The sequence below is a fragment of the Falco biarmicus genome, chromosome 3, assembly GCF_023638135.1.
Source record: "Falco biarmicus isolate bFalBia1 chromosome 3, bFalBia1.pri, whole genome shotgun sequence".
In the NCBI taxonomy this organism is placed as follows: Eukaryota; Metazoa; Chordata; class Aves; order Falconiformes; family Falconidae; genus Falco; species Falco biarmicus.
In genome coordinates this window covers 46,340,328-46,363,623 of record NC_079290.1, presented here as the reverse complement: position 1 = coordinate 46,363,623, position 23,296 = coordinate 46,340,328, and the positions used below count along the sequence as shown (strand labels likewise).

Below are 23,296 nucleotides of genomic sequence, written 5' to 3'. Positions count from 1 at the left end.
CCTACACCTGTATCTGTATCTATATATCTATATCTATCTACCTATCAATGGGAGTTCTGGGGAGTAATTCCTGTATGGGTTACATACAGCTCTTTAGTTCCTTCTCACAGTGTGTGCAAAACAAGGATTTTTTTACCTACTGTGTTTCCCCAGAGCACAGAAGGAGATCTCTCTAGGTCTGCCATGTTTACAGGATCAGGTAAGAAACAGGCAGATACAGTCTTGGAGATGGTAGTTCAGGTTGAGATTAAGTCTCAGAAGCTTGAGGAAGGTGGCAAAAGCATGTTTTGCCTTCCAGTAATGAGTTCTTATTGTCGGATTTCCTGTTTACGGCGAAGCCTTGCAGGGAATATTTGGCGGAGACGCCGCTGGAATCAGGAGCAGTGAGATCAATTCGGTGAGAGAGAGAGAGAAGTGGGCACGAATACATTACATTTCATTGTGAATGGCTGGGGCCCTCCATGAATACATTACTTACTGCCTGTGGGTGAATGTGGGGGACAGAATCCTATAGCAGGTCCCTTTGAAGAGCTTCTTTGGGTCAGAGGCAGCAGCTGGATGGGATTTCTGCTCAGACCCCCATGGGTTTGGTGATAGAGACTGGGACTCACATTGCCAGAATGGGGCACACTGAGAGCAGCAGTAAATTTGAAGAGCCTTTCCTTTTCAAAACCTCTGCTTACCTTGGGGCAGCCAAATGGGATTTACATCTTACAGAGTGCATATGTTGCTAACCTTTCATTGTGCCTACCACTGTAAAAAAATAATTAAAAAAAAATATTAATTTCAATTACTGGAAGACATTATTTCCCTGGTTACTATCACTTTGAAAAATGTCTTTATCATATTTACTTGCTGTTACTGTGTTGCTTCAGCGTGTAGGTTGTTTCATTCCTGTGTGCTTTCTCATTATTGTCATTATGACAGATGGTGACTTACAACCAGTGGCTCGGGTATGTGTGTTATTCTGGTGCCTAAGCCACAGCACTTCAGTGAAGAACGGGGCGTACCCTCATGAACTCCAGTGGAGTTTCACCTGCTTACAAGAAGATGTCAACCTGCTAGGCTCCATCCATGGACAAGTTGTGTCTGCCAATACACAGCTGAAAACAAATAGCAGACTGCCCTTGACCAGCAACCATTGCTTTTTCCAAAGGCCAGACAAGAAGAACTGACATTTACGCGTGGAAGTGGGATCTTTCCTTTGCAACAAAGTGGCATCAGCATAACCCTGGCCAAAACTGCTGCTCCTCCAGCACAGCTACCCTGTTGGAACAGGACCCAGGCACAGAACCACACACAAAGCACTGGCTGGGTAAGGTGCTGTATGGTAAACACAACGCAGGCTTCCCTTCTTACAGACTGAGAGACAACAAATAGCCAGAGGTTCATACAGAATAAGTATTTTATTCATGATGTATTTTTTTTATTTACATTAAAGTTTTCTTGTATTTTGAACTCCGCATGGATACCGAAATTAACAACTTTATGTGACTGCGCACCTGCTCTAAAAGAAATGAAGATAACACAGTTCTTTTCCATAAAAGAAAAAGAAAAACTGCCTGTCAAAATCAAAGCTGATTTTTCTTGTCCCCAGTAATTATGTTCTCACTTTAGAATTAATATGAATGGAAAATGTAGTTTACTATAATATAATAAATAGAAGACATTGGGTAATTAGTAGTGCTGGTATATTTCTAAAGTACTAAACAGACAAACAATAAACTGTGAATTTAATCACAAATTCTCATACAGTTTCAAGACAGGAAAATTAGAGCTCTCAGCTACAGTCATTTGAGTAATCACATCTGATCTGCATTATTTATTAGTTATTACATGCCAAGTGATTCCGATTGTACATTGCCTGAAATCATTCAAAACCAAGCATGCCTTTGTTTCTGTTTTGTTTTTAAAGAAAAATCAGTGGCACTGCATAATGTTAATTTTATCCGAGTTGCTTGCTTTATTTCACATAGAAAATACAAATCAGTAGTAATCTCCATTAATTGGACAGGCATTTGGGATGAAATCCTCCAGAAATGTAGTTTCAGAGCTATCCCTGATCCAAAACATTGACAAAATACCTTCTTTTGTTTGTTTGTTTGTTTGTTTATCCCTTTCCCTGTGGCTGTGAACTTACCTTTCACTTTAGGATGTATTTGTGATACACTCCTTAAAACTCTGTAGGACATTTTGAATGTATAATAACATAGCTGAATCATATTTGGTAATATTTCTGTTGGTAATGTTTTTATTCCACTTGACTAATTAACCAAAACTGATGAAGTTCCAAGAAGCAGCATTATGCAGTTTTATTCAGTTAGTTTTGTTGGTTCAAGTCTTAGTTTTGGGCAACTTCCTGCTACAATGCTTTAAAAGGGGAACTACCTAAAATGCCTTTTTAAATTTTTTTTTTTAAATTTTCCCTTAACAACCAAAGAAATAGAGAAATAAGTATTGGTTACCTTCATTTTCTGCCAGTAAAGCAGGTTTGGTCTTATATATGTCACTGTAAAAACTAAATAAAATATTCACATCAGTTGTGAACAATTTGTGCCAGCAAAAGTTAAAGCGTCAAAGAAACTTCTTTAAAATGCTAACAAATTTACTTACAAACACCTATATTTATTATTTCATAAATAGGCGCAACAGGTTCCATAAAAAAGATTAAATACAGACACAGTATGAAGAAACAATAATACATAGCCATATGTAAAGGTTATAATTTAGCTGTCTCCAATCTGTTTCTGCATCTAATAAAATATCAGGTAAGCATTTGGCAGTTTTATACATAAAAGGACTTAAATGACATTTACTAACCAGTACACATAAAGTGATTTTCTTTAAAAAAAAGAAGCATTTTTTAGGCAGTACAAAATAAATGTGTTGCTCTTTATCAACATTAGGTTTTTTTCCCTAGTTTTTTGTGTTTATTTCATGCAACAAAGCCAATATTTTTAATTAATATCATTTGGGAATATTTTACTTTTTTTTCCTCCAAATACTTTGAAAATATAGAACTATTAGTCAGTTGTTTAAAAATGAAGTAAAAATATGAATGTTTGCCAATTTAACCCTTATTGTGAAATCAATAAACTGGAATGAGCCAGTTTCAATTACAATTAGCTACAAAAAACATTCACATTTTATACTCTAGGAGAGTGTAACATAGATGCTATTTACAAACTTGCTATGACTGCTACATCAAGCCATTTAAAAAGTCTTTAGTAGTTTCATATAAACACCCATTATGAAAAACCAATGGAAAATCCAGGACTTTTATCCGAGACATCTACAGTTGCTAAGGCAGTTACTATCGCAGCACTTCACAGCAAAAACCAACATAAAATCTGAATGGTCCAAGTTTCCTTCAGGGAAGAAGAAAAGCAATGTCCGTTAAAGGATCTCAGGGTAGGGATGGAAAAGGAGGAAGAAAGAGAAAAAATTTTTTTTTTTGGGGGGGAGGGTGGGGAGAGGAGAAAATGAAAGAAGCAAGACTATTTTTTCCAGAGTGGGTGACCCACAAGCTCAAATAGTCCTAAGTGCTTAGCAACTTGTATTTCCTAATAAAATGCAGAACTGCCTTGACTGCATAAAGCAATCCATGATGAAAAGACTCCCCTGCATTCCTCAGTGGAAAGGAGAGGTGTTTCAGATTTTCAGGTAAGGTACAGTGCTTTGTCCCTCTGCATGCCCCTGTTCAAAGAGAAGAAGAACAAAGGTGATTTTAAAAAAAAATTGTCATTTTTTTTGTCCTGTTCTTCCAAAAAAAACCCCACAACCCTACTGCATGTCATTCATTCCAAGCATATCACTGAAGTATGGCTGCATTACCAGAGTAATAAAAAGAAAAATCTTAGTGCTATAGTGGCATGTAGCTACCCGGAGACCTCATCTAGTTCTAAACTACACAGGACCGGCACATGGGTTTAAGCCCTGGTTTGGGATAACCTGCAGTAGTGGGCTGGTAGCACTGACTATCCCTCCCTCACAAACCATGTAGGTACAGCTGACAGTTTAGCACAGGTCTCCCAATGATACTCCATCAGCACCTTAAAGATGTGCCCACTTCCTTAGAGGGCAGGAGAGCTTAGCTACATGAACATGGGTGCCAGCAACTGACATCTCTGACCTATTTTATCTAGTAGTAGAGCCATAGCCAAAAAATGATGGTTGGCAGGTTCAGGTAAGCACATGGAAGGGAACACAGAAGCTTCTGGCAAAGCCAAGTAGACCAGCTCTCTGCTGGAGACTAGGCTCTACGGGAGACCTTCCACCAACGCGCTATGTCTGGCACACTTTTACATTCTGTTCTTGCTGGGTTCCAGCTTCAACTGAAGCATAGCAGTTCAGAGCAAAAGAAGTCGTTTACTGGTTTCTAAATTGGAACAGTCTGTAGAAGTCAGAAAAAACATATAATGTAAAGCAGAAGAAGCATCACTGATGGGGCTTGGTTCACACTGCAGAGTTTTTCTGGGAGAGGCTTTACTCTTAATCTCCTGCTTCCTCACCAAAACCCAGGCACCACTTATGTTCTTCCACAGCTTTACAGTTTACTTTGTTTGCAGTCCAAGAGCAGCACAGAGCAGTTTATGCCAGTGCTATAGCAAAGACAGGTTAAATCCATGCACACAGATTCACACAGGCATATCTACACAGTATGTACAGGGTCTGCTCAGAGAAAGCTTCTGCTGATGGAAAGTTATGCCTAGTGGGCACCAAGAGGGCACTGCTGGGAGTGTTTGCACATTGTTTTTTCCAGAAGAGACCAGGAATCAAAGCCACAGGTGATTATGGCTTGTTTGACAGGGGACAGTCTATTCAGAGCTCAGTGTAAGTGGGTATAAAGGTCTGTGGGCTGGGCAGGCTCCTACGAGGGCCTGCAGCACAGATCAAGACATTATGGTGGTACAGCACAGGAGCAAGACTGTTCCACTGAATAAGTGGGCAAGTCATGGGGCAACAGTGATAGGTACAGGGGAAAGTGATGCTGCTTTGCAGGCTAGTTAAAGCCTGCCACAGTGTCAGCAGGTCCTAGTCAAGGTGTTGTTCTCAACTAGTAACCAGAAAAGATTTTTGTTCAGTTCGTTTGAGTTCCAGAAACAAAAGCAACTTTAAAACAATAATGCAAGTGAATTTCTTAGTCTGATCAAATGTAATGGGTGAAACTGGTCTTTAATTCTGCTTTGTGTTCATTTGTCTGGGTTAGATTTGACACTGTGGTAGCAATCGAGAGCTTTTATCTGCCATTGTCTTGAGGGATTCATGACAGGGTCAAGGGGAGGTTAGGCTGATGAGCATGTTCACAAGGCACACTAGGTATAATTTAAAACTCAAAAGATACCTTCTGTTCAGAGTCTTAAACGTTTCTAGACAGTTTTTGGGACAGTTACATGGCTCCACACAAACCATGCTGCAGAGGAGCTTAGGGTTTGAAGGGGCTACTAACCTTATGGCAGAGTCATAGAGTTCCTACAGGTATGGTGTTTTGGTTTTGGTTACAGTCATGTGATCTTCATGCCATTCTTTTCCATGTATCTTGTATCCCATGCATCACCCCTGCATCTCACTGGTTTGGGTTTTCATGACCCAAAGTAGTTTTCACTGACAGCAAGCTCTCCTCAGCAATGGCATATTTGGAGGAAACAGTTCATGCCATTTGCCTCTCAAGTAGGAGGTAATGATCTTAAAACATCTTTCCTACACCTTTTACTTGAGATTTCAGTTCTGATTTTCTAAGGAATCGAAGTTCTCTAAGACCAAAGGGTATCTGCTGTGATAAGGTGACAACAATGTCTAATAAACGTATGTATTGAAAAATTGTTCTCCCACAACAGCTAACTGCTGAATAAATACAGTGCCATCAGAGATGCACTTCTGAAATACTGTATGGAAACAGGCAATAAAGTTGTTGCCAAATTCTCTAGCAGATATTTGTGTCATGAACGTTCCTCAACACAAGGTGGCATTCACTGGCTGCTTACCCATTACTGCAGTAGTCATTATTCCAGTCCACAGTCTGTGCTGGAGGATTTCTGCACCCTGAACGAACATACTCCATTGCTTGGGTAACAACTTGTGCAGCTGTTGATGTTGGATTGATGATATTCTGATAGTCAGGCTGAAGAGTAAATCCCTAGAGGAGAAAGCAAGTACATTACAATATACGGAAACCAAGCAACAGGTTGGGTCCTTAGAAAAAAATCCCATACTGTGAAATGGTAGAATACTTTTCCAGGTGTACTTTAGGTTATCAAACTTCAAATAGAAAAAAAAAATAAAATATGTGTAGGCACTTTCTAAGTTTTAAAATCTTTCTTTGGTTTGAGAAATGAAACACTGCCAAATTGTTGTTAGCTATTGCACAGTTCACAGGATGGAACTAAAAGGGAAAGAGCAGAAACAATTCAAAACCAAGAGAACAACTCAATCAGCACTGTGGCAAAAAGGTCTTTTTGCTCCTTAGAGCTTCCATTTAGATTAAACGTAAGGATACACACTAGTCATTAATTCCCAGAATATGCAACTGAATCTTTTTGAAGGATGTAGGCAGCAGGTGGCTGACTGTTTTATTAGACTACACCTATTCACATATTGTTCTCAAAACCCTTTTTCTTCATTCAGTCACAAAGGGACCATCTGCTGCTTCTTTTATTTGTACTTCTCTCTCAACTAAACAGAAATTCAACCAAAGCTTTTTAACAGTTGTTGGACTAATGTAGTGAAAGTAGCAAAGAATAACTTGCTTTTTGAAACCAAGAAGACAAGGAACAAAAGTGGAAGTTACAAAGAGACATCTAACCTGCTTCCTGAAATATCTGTCATCTGAAGTCATAATAATTTTTAGCTCTTTTGATATACGAAAATGTTTAAATATTGTGTTTCAAAACCAGTGGAACAACTGAAATTTCAAGGCTGCTGTATCTGGTTCACCCTGTATAAATGTACATCATGTTCCTGTAAAGTTAGAAGAACTACATTGGGTAAAAGTATGGGAATGCTGTATGAAAGCAATTGATGTCTGTTGAAAAAAAACCACACAGCAAACTCCTTCCTGGGGCAAGGGCATACAATTCCCACTGAAGTTAACTGGATGTGTAGCTGTTAAATCAGAAACTAAACTCGACCCAAGGTACCCAGTTTGAAAACCCACTCCTTCTGGCTGAAGTCCACATATAGAATGGAATTAAAGCTCATAGCTTTTAGTTTTAAATTCTAGTCCATGATGTATGATCGCTTCCTCTCCACAGCCTTTATTAAGACAGAAATTTTGTGGAGATCTGGGTTTTATTTCTGCAGGCTTAGCAAGTCAGCCATGCTACCTTTGATCCAGATAAATGAGTATTCGGAGTTTTCACCTGCCCCCCCCCCCCCCCCCCCCCAGCTCCCCAGCCACAGAAATCAGCTTCCTTCACATGTAACATGTCACTTTCCTCTTCACATCCCTCTTTCTTGGTGCATTGCACCCTGGCTCTTCCCCAGAGGTCCCGCGGGTGTTCTGCCCTGCTGTGCCTCTTGTGTACACTGTCACTTCACCCCACGCCTCCTGATCACAAATTTTAGCCTAGGCCATAAATGAGTGCAACTTTCTTCAATAATCTTTTCTGTACAGAGAATATCCCGAGTCACACTTCAGTACCTCAAATGCTCTTTGAAGTCTGACTTTGTCCCTGGTGACTCCAAGGAACAGAATATTAGTAGTGGGCAAGTTCACAGCTGAATTCTATATCTAGTTGTCATTTAACTTATATATTGTCCTGCTAATAAGGGAAAATAAAACCCATCCATGCGTAACACCCATGCTCTGTACACTGCCTTTTCACCTACACATCAGGCTGCCTAAACAATCCCCATGCCTGCAACAGATCCAAAGGAAACTCTGAGCAGACCTCCCAATGGCTTTCATCGGAGTTCTGGGTAATTAGAAGGCAGAAAAATGGGGTTTTTATATCACCATCATAATTTTTATACAAAACATCACCCATAAGGCCTTTCTAATTTATCTATAAGAGGGAACTAACCACAGAAACACTTCCTACCCTCAGGCACTCAGGTTTACCTTTGGTAGCAAAGCCCCCGAGCTATCTCTTATCGGTCTTTATGAAACAATCATATATATGAGAAAAACATGCTATGAGGCCAGTAGCTCCAGCAGGGCTGTGGCAAAGCATGCAAGTGAGCAGGCACAGACTCGAGTGCTCATGCTGCAAGGACAGTTCTCCCAAATCAGAGGAAGAGACCATCAGTGCAGCGTCTGTTCCATTTCTTCTGGACTTAGGACAAATAAATAGCTTAGATGTCAGAGTGTGGTCCTGTGGTTTAAATGACAGCTTGGAACTGGGTGGAGACTTATTCTCGTATCTTTTCAGGTTTTCTGTGTGACCACAGCCAAATTGCTTTGGCTCTCTTCCAGCAAAGCACACGTGCACGTGTGCTTGGACCGAACTGATACCTCCCATGTTAAGGCTGGGACCACGGATCCAGACTTAATTCTCCTATCTGCAAAATAAGGGGTAACGACACTTTCATCTAGCACCTGGCAAGTCTGTTTAGTTTATAACTGCCTGGGATTGGGGCCTGTTTCTTAGGACATGCTCACATGATAAATTTTAACATGGTGCAGAGATATCTGAGCCAGGTTCCAGCTCCAGAAGCAGCGGAGCTGCTGCAGCTCGGCATTCCCACTGGGGCTAAGGGTTACCAGAATACCAGCAAAGTGGGTGCTGGAGAGCACGCTTGTTAAGGCAAAGTAATTAAAGAAACCTGAACTCAATATGAAGGACTGATAAAGTATGGTGCTGTTTCAGATGTAAACAATAATTACTTCAGCTCTTTCATCAACAGAAAAAGCTCTGGAAATACAGATCTGTACAACAGAAGGAGACAGCCTTGTACCAGGCTTGTAGTAAATATTTGCGTATTATTTATCTAAGCCCTTAACAAACAATGATGAAATAAAAGTGCTCAGAAAATGAGTACTTCGAGGTCTAATTAAACAATGCTGAATGTTTTTGCATTGTAATGCTCAAGAGAAAATCATCAACTGTTTTGCCACATGCCTAGAATTTTAAATTTCATTTTCTTGTTCCAGATTGAAATAAAAATAGGGAACTTGATAAAGATTAATTTGATGTCAGGAGGGACATTTGCTCTTTAATTAGATTTCTGTAGCCCTAGCAGTTTCATGGTGCCACTGTAGCAAGTCCTAAAAAGCCTGCAGCAGAACTAAACAGTGATCCTCATCTCCACACTTTACTGGGAACTAATTTCATTTCCTGCCTGTCTGGAGAGGTATTTTCAACAGGCATCAATGTTTTTGTCTTCACAACTGATTTATTCATCAATCTCAATGTGATATTTTAAACCTTTAAATTACATCCAAATCCTAAAGCATCTGTTTATTACACAAGGAAATTGAAAATCTGTCTGTGTGATATCATACAAAGATTTTTCCTTAAGGTTATAAAGGAAGTTGACAGATATTAATGATTTTTTTTTTCTCTTGACCTCATTCGAAGACAAAGCTTAACAAAAAAGAGGAAGAAATCTGGACAAATACAGCAGGTCCCTGAGTTTACTGTATATAATATATGCCAGAAAAAATGAGGCTATTATTTTTTGCAGGCTATGCAATCATCTTGCTGTATACATTTATTTTCTAAAGGAAAAGAAATACCTAAAACTAGACCAAAATGAGTTATTATTATTTTTTTTTTAAAGTGACATACATTAATCTTCTGCTTCTTTGTTATGCATACACTTGCAGCCATGGTTACTAGACATTAAGAGTCTAGTTTTGCTTGCACTACCTGTGAACCAAAGTGGGACAGATTGTAATGGGACTCACCATCCCACCCAATGCCTGGGTGAAGGATTTTGGGCAGGGAAGGAGATGCTTGCAGTAGGGCTACTTAGAAGGGTTCCTTAATGACTGGGCATATTTGGTAGGGAGTGAATCCTTGGTCTCATCACGTTCCACACAAAGCAGCACAGTACAATGAGCTGAAGAGTGGAGTATGCTCAGAAAGCACAAATGACTGTGTGAGTAGGGCAAGGAAAGAACAACTTTGCAAGAGAAAAGGTTGTAGCTTCAGACACTGTTGTAGCCTGAACTTTGGAGAAATCATGCTGATTTGAATGGCAAGGGTTAAGATTCAGACCATCTGATCCCAACTAAGTAATAATTAAATACTATGTCAAACCTAAGAGTCAGACTGGAGAGAAGCAACTCTGCATCAGTTAAAAAATTGTACAGTGATAGAATGGTCACTTCAGCTTCTAATGAAAGAAAAATCACGCTCTTCTAATCCACTGTGATTTTTCCAGTGTGTCAAAAGTGGATGAAAGAAAAACTGCTACACATTGGATTTAGACTTTAAAAAAATAAAACTTTAACATGGCTTTAAAAAAAATAATATTTTTTAAAGATACAGTATATTTCAAAAATAGAAGTTAAATTTAATAAAAATCGGTATTTAATTTAAGTATCAGAGTAGAACTAAATGGTCTGTTTTTAAAGTGTAAAGCATTCACACTGTAAACGAGCACCCTAAACGTCTACAGCAGTGCCCATTGTTTGATTTGTTCATTAACTGTTTTGGAAAAAAAAGGAAAAAGAGACTAATTTGTCTACTTTTCAGAAGTTACAAAAAATATTTAGATAACTGAAAATAGAGAAGATTGTTTAAAATAAATTTTAAAATATTTACTAATGCTAGGCATATGACCCAAATGCTGATACTTAAATTTTACTTTCCCTTGTACATTCAGAACAATTTGGATGCATTGCATCAGCTGCATACTCCACAGAATTAACTGATTTTAAGGCTAACAGAAATTGTCCAGTAACTGTGGACTTTTGGCTACCAGCACTTCGGATCTTCGTGATGTGCTGTAGTTTTTGTGGACTCCTGGAGGAGTCTGCCCTTCTCCAGCTGGCAGTCTCTCTTGGTTTGGCAGCTGCACACATGCAGGCAAGGACTTCTGGAAGCAGAGGAGGACGTGCTGTTCCCTGCGGAGCTGATGAAGATCAGCACATTGTCCTGGCAGCAGTGGGGGCAGAACTCTCTCCACAGGTCAGCAGTTCTCATCAGTCCCTCCTCAAAGTTACACACAGAAGGAGAGTTTGTGGATTTCATGCACAGTGGTTTTGGAGAACTCTGTTCCTGCCTGCCAGGACTGAAATCTCAATCTTTATGTAATTTTTCTTGGATCTGGCAGTCCTACAGGTATACCAGATGGTCTTTGATAAGAAACTATCCTCCCTCTCCTGGAGAAAATGAGTAACCAAATCTCCCTGAGGCACAGTGTTAAAGCGAGGGATCTGTACAGAGCAGGGATTCCCAGAGCCTGCTACAACTGAGCATCACACTAGTAAGCCACGAAATATTTCACAGATGGATGTTGGGAAAAAAAGGGAAAAAAATCAGAACCCACCATCAGTGGGAGCCATGACAGCTGCTTTTAACATGTCTACAGCACAGCTGTCTGTTTGCAATGGTGGTGTCCAGCCAGGTGAGTCTGTGAATGCCTGCAGTAGAAGACTGCTAGGAAGCTGTTGGCAGACTTACCCTGCTCTTGTCTATTAAGCTTCATGCTGCAGCATCACATGAAAAAATTTACCTTATTTTTTCTTAAAATATATTAGTCTGTTTGGTTTGAGCAGTGGGGAGGTTTCCAAAAAGGAAAATATCTCCTGTTGCTAGTCACACTGTAGGGAGTGGGATGTTAATTAGTTTCTGTTCTTGCTGCTTACATAAATTAGATGCCCGCTGGAGTCTTTGGAAAAGGCTTAGGGTGGCCACACCTTTAGCATGGAGGAAATCAAGCAGCTGAGGGAAGACAAAGTGAAAAAAAGTTGAATTAAATGCAGTTATGGCTTCTGCTTTACCAGATTACATGTTTTCCCATTCTTCTTGGCTGTCTCTTTACGTAGCAGAGTGGTCTACACCGTGCTGCTGGAGACTGCACCTCGCATCCAGAGTCCTCCTTCCCTCTGCACCATGGGCCAGACATACAGGGTGATGCCTCTTCTTTGTCCTCATTGCTGTTGAGTCTGTGCTGTCATCATTTGGAGGGTTTCCCCCCACTATGTCTTTGCCTCTTTAACATGCTCTGTGATCAGCAGAGTGCTCAGCTCTGAACAGAGGGCACAGCAGAGCTTTTTGACAACTAAGTCAGAAAGAGGCCTTTACTTTCAGGTTATAGTTTCTGGATTTCTTGGTATTTGCCTCATGGTAGCCAACCTGTCCTCCATGCTCTAATGCAGTAAAAAATCCTGGGGATAGTGTTTTCTAAAATTTCTTGAGTATGACTAGAAAAAGTCACACCTAAGAGACGAGACAGGATACCACTGTTCTGCTCTGTCATGGCAAATCATGGTGTAGTTAGTAAACCTGCTGCTGTAAGATTTAGCATACTTTTTGCTTTGTCTCTGCCAACACCACTTTTTACAAGAAATGGATCCTATATTTAAACTCAATTCACAAACTATGTAAACTGTTGTATACTAAAAAATAAAATAAAATAAAATAAATATTACAAATATTCCAAAGTGAAATTACACAGATTTTCCACAGCTCAAAAGTTGTGTTACTTTGAAACAAAAGCATGACTGTAAGAGGTAGAAACTGGTTTGCAGATGTTCCACAGTGCTCAGAGAAATGTTGTTAAGATTGGCAGTGTAGCATTTCAAGAGGTAATAAGCACCTGTCACCTTGAGTGAAGCTCAGAAATACCTCACCTTGGTATCTTCATTACAAGCATCAGCCTTTCTGACTAAGTAATAGAAGTTGGTAAAAAGTATTTTACCTAACCTTTCATGAGTTTAACAGTAGTCAGCAGAAACACAGAGGTACAGCATTTTTTACTTTACTGTACTTGTACTTAGTAAAGCAAAAGTATCATCGTGGGTCTACATGTTGACTTCTAGACACCTGTTTTCTACAAATTAGTATCCTGTGTTTTCTCTTAAGTTATTTCTCTTGAGAAATAACTCAACTGCATGCCAAACAGCTCACAGATGAATGAAAGTACTCTCAAGCCACTGACGCACACACCACACGCTACAAGCGTGCAACTTGGTAAAATAAAACAACAGAAGATTCGTATTATCTTACCTTTTTTGTAGTATGCAATGGTTTGGAATACTGCCTAAGTGTTTAGATTCATATAATAATGGTGATGTTGTATGTATACATATGTAAGTATCTAACATCTGTGTTGCATCTTATGCTAGCCCCTACAGTACTATTAATTAATAAATAAAGCCAGATTTTCAAATCTGTTCAGTAAATTACGCCTATCAATGATACTGGAAAGACATAAGGGGTTTGATCTTCTGTAGTTCTGCGCTGGACAACTAATGTACAACTGACACTGAGCTTGGCAAATGAACTGAACTTGGAAGACCGAATCACTTTGCAATAAAAACTTGCTGAAATATAACTACACAATCTCAATAGGCTGCTGTCACAGATATCGTTTTTCGTGTTTGTTGAATGAACCAGGGTATTGCATTGAGTCTCTGTTCATTGCTTTGTCTCTCATTGCTCTGAGCCTCCAGGTTCCACCAGGATTGCATCACGCATAGGCTCTCCAGACAGACTCTCCTGGCTCACCAGTGTAGGACTTCCTCTAGCTAATTCTAGCTGCCCAGGCTTGGGGTTAACTATTGTGTTTCTCTGAGGCTCAAGCATGGGCTCTCCCAGGACACTCACACCAGGACGCTGGGTTTCTAATTAATAGGAAAACCTTCAGAAATACACAACAATAAGATACTCCACATCTGTGTGATCATAAGTCTGTTTACGCTGATCGTGAAAAATTGGACTAGGAAAAAGTTGTAAACATTTTACAAATTTTCCTTCCTGTCTGACTACTCCAAATTACTCTTGAGACTAAGATCAAAGTCTCTGAAAAAATCCAGATCATCCTAAGCACACCTTGGTTTACCTTCTGAACAAGTAAATTTATCAGTCCAGATTGCTTGCAAATCTTCTCCCGCTGTGCCCCCCTTTGCAAAATTCTTTTCCTGTTGAATTGTTCTCTCAGCTAGAAGCTATATTTTGTGTTCAGATATTTCCATCTCTAAAGACCAATCTTGAGATGAAATGTTTCTGGCTTGGAAAGCAAATGCAAATGCCTTGTTAGCGAAGGTGAATTTATACAAACATTCAAAACATGCAGCAAGTTCATGACTACGTATTATCAACCAGAACTGACAAGTTTTGTGTATACAAATTTTGTAGATTCTTGCAACTCCATCAAAATTTTTTTCATTCTAATGCCTCTTTGCAAAGCAAGATCTTACAATTGATAGTCACATCTCATGCAATACAAAAGGAAATTTTCTCTCATGAAATCACCAGAGTTAATCTGCTCTAACATCCCATAGACCTGGGCCTAAAACCCACAATACTATGGTTGGCCTGCATTAATTCAAAACTCCTAGGAAATGTATTGAGCATCAACTATCTAAAACACAGAATGAGGGAAAAAAAAAAAAAGAAGAAAAGACACCATATCGGGATACTGGGCAAAGCCCACTTATTTCCAGGAAAAAAAAAAAAAAAAGAAAAAAAGCAGAAAAAAAAGGTACATTTATCTGGCAAAATGAAGTTATGAATACAGAATAAGCTAACATTTTTGTTTTCACTTCATCTAGCATGCTTAACACAGCCTGTGTCGCTTCATGTTCCCTCTGACTGTTCCATGTCACAATCGGCACCAGGATAACAGCACAAGCTATAATCCTATCTTTTTCTAGACGTGCCTGCCTTTTGTTTGTAAAATGTTTCCTGAAGATTTAACATATCACTTACATTTCAGGGTACTGCCAGATTTGCAGATGGATCTATGGACACACTTCTATTTAAAGGATGCCTCTGAAGTTTGGGGGGGAGACACGGCTAGTGTTCAGAAGAAAGTGATGAACATTGCTGCTAGCACAAACAGTTCCACTGAAGTTTCCCATCATCTAGGTAAACCCATTCATTCATTCTTGCCCTTGAAAGACTAAGCTCTCAGACTATACTACCCCAGTTTTCGAACCCTGCAAAATTAAAGCTGAGCCATAGCTCCAAATCTCCCTCACCATGTCAACTTCTGGATGACTTCCCCCACCCTCCCCCACCCCCCAAAAAAATATTTCCCCAGACAACTGAAAAGCTCAAACTTACTTGCTGCATTGTAGGTGAATGTAAAGCAGACTGGACCTGCATTGGTAGCTGGTTTCCGATGGGCTGCTGCATTGAAATTGGCTGGTGCTGCTGGATGTTGAGATGCTGGTGCAGGGGGGGGCTGATCTGAAGAGGTGGCGGTGGGGACACAGCCATGTTTGCTATGGAAACAGTCACTGGCATTTGGTTGTTAGGCTTGGGTGCTATGTTACGGGGGATATTGGCATGCATGGCAGTGATGTGAGGATTCATTCCTGGTTGTTGTTGGTAGTGGGAACTGAGGTACAGTGCAGAGTGAGCCTGGGTGGGCCCATGAAACACTGACTGCTTTGAATTCATCATCTGAGGTTGTGGGGAGGCTTTGACATCAACAGGTTCACTGTAGCTCTGTTGAGAAAAACAAAACACAGACAATACTTAGAAGCTGCAAGACGCTGCTGTTCTACCTGCTGAAGTCTGTTTAAGAGTCACATCATGGGAAACACATATCTGGACCATAAAATTGTCCTTGGAATGAAGTTTGGTTATTACATGAGAAAAAAGAATCCCTTTTACCTTACACTTTTCTCTTCAACATTCTAAAAAAAAAAAAAAAAAAAAAAAAAAAAAAGAAGCTAGCTCCTCTCTTTCCTGGCCTAGCCTGACATTTTGCTTTTTCCAAACTTGGAACTGGATTCACTGACCTAATAACCTACACAACAAAGACAACCAAGCCTGTCACATCTATTCACATAAACAGCCGCTACTATTGTCCTAAAATCTGATGGCCTAGTTGAAAAGAGATTCAGGAGGGTGGGTTCCAGCAAAAGTCTGCAGTGATCTTTGACATGCCTTGTTTTCCCAGCTGCAAACCAGGGATAAGAATTTCAGTGTCCTTTACCATATATGTTGATAACTGCTAATAGTGCTTTATTAGTTAGCTAACATCACGAAGAGGCTAAACCCCATCCACAGTTGTTCTATTGCACTGAGTAAAGGTTGCTAGTTGCTGTGCCCATACCTTCATTCTGAAGTATTCCATGCTGGCATGCTATCCAGCCCATATCAAACATGTTTCATGAGCCATGCATTCAGAAACGTAATTCTGAACAATTTCACCTTTAGCAAGACTTCCTTTGTTAATCCAGTTCATAAAGTTCTGAGAATTCTGTTTAAAACTGATGTCTATATAAATGCTAAACTGTGTCAGACACAGGTAAGCTATTTTGCTAAAGCTGGAAGAATACTGCACAGAATATTAGAAAATGCACAGATTTTCAAAAACATTTTGGTCTACCCTGATTTCTTAAAGCTGCTAGTAATAAAAACTTTCCATAAATGAATGTGAATTTTAATAATACTCTTTCTATAATATTTATAACTTGTTACATTTGATTTAAACTCAATTTGTTAAGTTATTTTCCATACCCTTGTTTTCTTAGATCTTCTAAGTGCTAACCCTGTGTGCTCAAATAGATGATGATAAAAAATTAAGAATTAACTCCCATGAGCTTATAGGTGGGAATCATAATTTGCAGTTAAGTCATACTGGGATTAATAGTCAGTGAAAGGTGAAACATGCTGGAAAAAAATGGCAGAAATGTCCCTCTGGAGAAAGAAGTCACTTTGTCAAAACAAGGACTGAAAGATGCATATATGCCCTTATTCTGTGATTTCCATGTCATGTTTGCTCAGTTTACAAGTCAGAGTAAGTTTCATGTTACTCTCAGCACTCCAGGGGCGGTAAAGTCTATTTGTATTCTTTCTGAAGGATGTACCATCACCAACAATCCGCTGACACGCGCGTTACTGAAATTGCTTCATTATATGCTATGAGAAAGATGAGAAAGATAACTTCATTTTCCCTAAGTATAGCTGCAGTTCTATTAGCAAAACCCCATTGTTTTCTCCAGTAAACTAAGGACAATTAAATGAATATGATAAAATGAATGAAAATCTCTGCCTCTGTGGATCAGCCTGGATCTGTTCCCATGTGGGTGTACACCTGTGCAATATGTATTATACGCATCTTCGCAGGATTCAGATACAAACATAAAACCCCACAGACAGTATATGATGAAACATGAAAGTAGGTGCAAAATCTGCCAGTTTTTTGGTATTATTTTCAAAACACTGAACTAATGTTCATGACGGCATGAGAAATTTCCCCCCTTCTTCCCAGCTGTATTTTTAGGGTACTCGCGTGAGTGTGGGAGCAAAGACTGGAAGGTTTGCTGAAATTCAGAGAATCAGAGGAAGGTTTACTAATTAGCAGCATGGTCAGGTCCCTCCTTTTGAGTGTCACAGGCTCTTTACACATTACAGGAGGTGCATGATGTGCTCTTTCTTGAGAAACTTGAAGTTTTACTGAGAGCGTCATTCCCTCACAAAAACAGCTTGCCTTTCCGTGATGCAGCTGGCAGGCTCTATCTGGTCCTACCAGGGGTAATTGCTCCTGAAGTGTCTAAAGGCAGATCAGTTAAACAATTCCTCCCGGTGATGAAGTATCAAAGTGCCTTTGTGGCACTTTTTGTGACATACATACTTATATTCCATTTGTGACTGCAAAGATGCTGCCATACACCTCTTTAACAAAGATACAGTGAACTGATTTAATTATTGGGTAATGCTGAGTTCACACATAAGTGGTGAATGCATGGCCCATACTGATAAAATTACAGACAGATCAGATAGTTAGTATCATTTAATACTTCAAATACCACACTATCTTAAGAGGAATTGTATGGTCTCAGGCCAGAGACGAGTAACACTTGCTTTAGCTCTGAGAGAGCATCTGCCAAGTGATCAAAAGGAATCATTCCAGTTGTCTCAAGCTATCAATTAGCTTTCTATATGTTTCACTACCTCCTGATCCAGTGAAAAGTACAACACTTCAGTTTCAGACGAAGTATTTTGCTGTTGCTTAGGATACTTTAAATCATATGTGATCTGAAGTCAAATTGTCCAATATCAGTATAAAACGCATCAATATTATCAGTTACTGGGATCTTGATAAATGAACCCATTAACTGCACTTTCAGCTTTTTCTAAGGCTCGTTCAGAAACACAGATTTTGTAAGTATTGCTGAAGCTAATGGAATAGGTCATGTCAAATATTTTGGCTCTGTTATGCCACTTTAATGTGAAATATACTAAGGTGTGTGTGGGTAGATATATATATATAAACACACTCACATATATACATGCATAGGTCATACTATCATTTCAGGCACAATTACTGCTTTCACAGGCTTGAATGGGCACTGCGTCTGTCCAGTACATCATTGGACAGTCTTAGAGAAGGACTTTTGTTGTTGGTAAAACTAGGAATTAAGAAATAAAGAGATTTCATTAGCCAGTATGAACTTCAAATGCACAGTCATGTTCCCTAACTTTGCAGGTTGAAATTCAGTCAATTTTTTCTTGCCTTATCAAATGAGAAGAGCACAGAAATAATTAAAAACCCCCAACTCTTTAGTTAATTAATCTGCCCAAAACCAACACAGACAATTTACATCTCTAATTTTTGGCATGAAGTTATAGGATACAATTAATATACAGATATAGGCAGTGGAGACCAAAATTGAAAATCTGTACACACAGGCCACCAAATATTGAAGCTTACGATCTCCTACATGCAACAAGTTCTACTAGACATGCAGTGAGAAAATATTTAATTGTTACTATCAGAAGTATGGTGGTCTAGACCCACCACTAGAGGGTGACAGAATATTATATTTAGTTAATGGTAGGCAGTGGTATTGTATGCATACATTACCGAACATACACTAGGACCACAAACTAGCTTTTGTTGACAGTCCTTTATGCTCTTTGAGTGGCTTCTCCTTGTTCTGGAGCTCAAGTCAAAGCCTTACTCTAAATCTTTCAAGTTCTTCAGAGGCTAGTAGTAGGGTTTCTTATGGATCTGCCTCTCCACCTAACATCATCATCTAATAATGGTTACCATTTTAAAAGAAAACAGAAGTCGAAGACACTGTAGGTAGGCCAAAGCAATGGAATGCTGCAGAAAAAGTATGACTGCCCTTTAAGAACAACACAAAGCCACATTTTTTTTTTCCTCATCAAAATCTATTGTTTTACTAAAACACAAAGAAAAAGAGGGAAGAACATTTTGAAATACCAACAGAAAGAGAATGAAAGTAGAAGAGAAATAGGAAAAGGAAGGAAACAAAATAAATGCTACTGTAACTCTGATGATAATGAATATAATTATATTAATTAAAAGTACTGGTGCATGACCCTCAGTCCACAAAATTATTCTACTGCTATTATACTTTCAACAAAATGTGTGATGATGCAGATGTGAGTGGTATTCTTCAGAGAAAGTGTTGAGAGTTGATCATTTTGCACAAAGATTGGGAAGTGCTGAGTTCAGTTCTTCCCTCCAGTTTTTACCAAACTCATGCTCTTCCTTCCAAATCTAGAGCAAAACAAACTTTCCCATCCACCTTGTACTCCCCTATTGTGTGCCGAAACTCCTTATGCATAATTGCCAAATTAAAGACTTAAATTAGGTTAAGGGGTTAAGCATTGCTCATCCAGCTGTGCTATTCTTTTCTAAGGAGAACTGCCTTGGGACTAATGGTCCTTATGACAGACAGGCATAGGGCAGGTGTCAATTCCTTAGAGGAAAGTGACACTGGGATTTCCCTCACCCCAAATTGTCCATTCACTCCTACAGCTGAGAAATGATTTTTGGTATGGACATCCTGCTCAGCTTAGTGGTGTCAAACAGCAACAGCCTGTTGATGATATTCTGGCATCTCCACAACTTCCTTTGGGATATAATTTTACTTCCACTTTGAAAAGGTGCACCTTAAACCCTCACCTGTGTATCTGGCTAACCAAACAGCCGTTGAAACCTACACATGGGTTTTGATTCTCTTTCTAACTTGTGGCTGCCTTCTGGCTGCTGTTGGTTCTCCTGAGCCCACCTCTGTTGGAACATAAACAACATCCATGTGACTGAGAGTAAATCAAGGACATGTTTTAACAAGGCAGTACTCTAAGAGCTTGATCCTTTAGACTACTGAATTTAATGGGAAGTCTTCTATTAACTTAAATGGAGTTTGGATCAGAGCCCAACACTGTTACTTCAATATTAATGAAAATTTTCATGTATTTCATGAAAAGAGGTAGGACTTGCCTAACAGAGGCTGAGAATCATTCCCAACTGATGAGCACTACTTTTGACCTGTGTTTCTTCAGAAGCATACCTAGAAATTACAACTGCCTATACTGACCTCATTTTGCTTTTTTAACATGCTAATCCAGTTATTGTTAGAAATATTGCCAGGAAGGAGGACTGTATAGATATGTATGTACACATACGTATGTTAACATCTTCAATTTACATACTGTATACATGCTTTATATTCAGCATTCTTATCTACTATAGCATATGATGCCATAATATATAGGAATTAAATAAATATTTTTCAATAAATTCATTCTACTAAGCAGTGCTCAACTGATATTGCTGTTTGAAATATAAAACCAAAAAGTCAGTGTTGTCTCAAAGAAAACGGAGTTGTTCAACTCACAGAGAAAAAAGTTGTTTCTTTTTCTTACTCTATTGATTTCACAAAATTAGCTAATGATCAAAGCCTTTCAGTTGAAGCAATATAATTTCAGTCACTTACAGACCAAACATTATCACAATACTTCTCTATTAACATCAGCAATTAAGCTTTCCTTTATAGTAAAATAGTCAGGAAATACATTCAGTATGTTCACAACATTCAGTAGATGCTCTTAGTACTATTGGATGCCTAGGTGTCCTCTAAATACATGCTAAGAGACCTCCTCAGGGGCAAAGACATCAGCCTCATGGCCAATACGGCCAGCATAAACTTTCTATCAATGCAAACAGCTTTACTTGTGGGTGAACATAACCTATTCCAACCTTTGAAGATTTTTTTTACACAGCCAAAATGGTGTAACATAGATTTATTTAAAATGGAAAACAGGTGCTTCTCTTTAAATGAGAAACAAAGCTTTGGCATCCTCTCTACATAGAAAAGGAACATGTACTATGTGAGCATTTCATAGGGTAGAAGAGTTTAGCTCAGCTCCAGTTTTACACAAATATTTATCAGAAAGCTACATAGCTCCTGCACTGTCCCTTTTCATGACAGTGCCACGCATACTTCTAGTGACTGGTGTCCGTCCTTGAGCCACACCGAGGAACTCGGTTTGTGGCCTCCATGACCAGAATGAAGGCTACATTCAGGTAACAGCAGTGATTATGTCAGCTGGTATCAGGAAGGTCCAGGCTGTGACCAAACTTAGGCAGGCCTGACTCAGCTTTAAATGAGTTATCTTCTGTACCGTGACATTAAAGGTAGATAGGAGGAAATTGGCTGAATATTTATGCAGCTCCTACAAAGCTTACCTAAGCTTAAGTTTGCATCTGCTGTCTTTGCTGTCTCTTTGGTGGAAGGAACATCTTGAATTGTTTATTCCTTCTCTCAGCTTTTCTGTGTTCACATAATCCTGTCCATTTTTAATGTTTTTGACATTTTAGGTCACTTCCAAACCCAAGCCTGTCTTTGAGAAGAACCTCTTCTTCTAGCCTGCATAGGCTTAGCCATTTTATTAATACTCCTGTGGAGCTGCTTATGAGAGAATGACTTCTCTGCAGCATTTTCTCTTTCCTGCTTAGCTCTTTAACTCCTTTAGAGATTCCTTTGACTTAACTCTATACACTCTGGTAGAAAACTCATATGCATACTTGCAGTACAGCTGTCTTCCTACCTAAGTCACAAGAGACTTAGCAAACGATGTTTCGTACTTTGTTAATTCCAGTCACCTATTGCAATAACAACATCTGGGACTCTAGAGAGTTCAGAAAGCTTTCTGACACATTCTTGATGTTTCAGAACAAAGGACTAAGCCATGGGTTGTCATCTATAATTAGCTGAGGTGGCTCAGAAGAACATCTTCAAATCTAAATATACATTTTGTCATCATCTTCAGGGGATTGTCATGGATTCATTCAGGGTATGTAAGTAAAAATGGATGTTTTATGAATGTAACCTGGGTACATGTGATAAAGGATATGCAACTTTAATTTGATACAAGTGTTTTAATTCCCCAAATGGAAGCACTAGGCTAATAGCAAAATAGAGTTTTATTAAACTTCAAAACCAAACACAGTTCCTTGCTAAATCAAAATCTGGCTTCTTGCAAGCTTGAGACATTTGTGCCATTTTTGGCAGAAATTATGTGAGAGCAGCTATCTGTTATTGCACTGCTGAATGTAAAGCTTCACATGATTTAGCCTCAAACTGAATTCATGGCATTAACTTAAATATAGATTGCTCTACATTTTCAGCTGCAGTAGGTAGTTGGTTTCCTTGCTAGAGAAGATGGTTGGATTTGTGTTATTATTTGATTAGACAATATTTTATAAATTTATATGTTCACTTAGCAGATACTCATAGAAATCACATATATAATTTTATTTATGATTCCTTGAAAATTTCTGACTACATCATAGTAACTCTAGAAAGAATGAAAGACAGAAGCTTGAAGTACCTGCTGTAAAAGCCTTACATTATAGTTTTCCCAGACGGGGATTCTAATGTTTAATGGAAAAAAGGTAAAAGCTGTATATGCATGTCATCATTCAACATCATGTCATCATTCAACAAAAATAACAATTTTTGTTATTGTTTTAAGGGAAATATTGCCAAATGCCTTGTAGCACTTTAGTAGCTACCAAAAAAAACCCCCAAAACATCAAACATAACCATATTTTTTATTTATTCTTTCTTTGATGCTTTCACTGAGAACAGACTAAATTGTTTTATAAAATTCCAAAACATCTGCATGGACTCAGGCTAGATGTAATATAGGAATCTGTTGTCTCAAGAAGCAGAAACCAGGTGCCTTTCTGCCAACAGAGAAGGGATGCTGCTCTCCTTGTATGCAATAACCAACTGATTAAAGCACTGACCAGGAGACCAGACAGTTCAGTCACCTACTCTGTCAAGACTTACTCAGAATTTTATTTCTAGAAAAAATGTCCTAAACCGCGTCAGCTGCTTATTTCAGGGAGGAGTGAGCCAGGATACAGTGCTTTCATATTTGAAGCTTGGCCACTAAGCAGAAAA

General features: G+C 39.0%; 1 protein-coding gene across 5 annotated transcripts in view; it reads right to left on the bottom strand.

The window, feature by feature from the left end:
* Positions 1–2,239: 2,239 nt before the first annotated feature.
* TOX (thymocyte selection associated high mobility group box) overlaps positions 2,240–23,296 on the bottom strand; it is a 224,796-nt gene continuing 203,739 nt past the window's right edge. For all 5 annotated transcript variants that reach the window (XM_056331987.1, XM_056331990.1, XM_056331986.1 and 2 more), the window contains 3 exons: positions 15,180–15,566; positions 5,985–6,136; positions 2,240–3,696 (listed from right to left, as the gene is read on the bottom strand). In XM_056331987.1, coding sequence (XP_056187962.1) covers positions 3,660–3,696; positions 5,985–6,136; positions 15,180–15,566 — 576 coding nt within the window. In that variant the 3' untranslated portion in view covers positions 2,240–3,659. The remainder of the gene's footprint in view (positions 3,697–5,984; positions 6,137–15,179; positions 15,567–23,296) is intronic.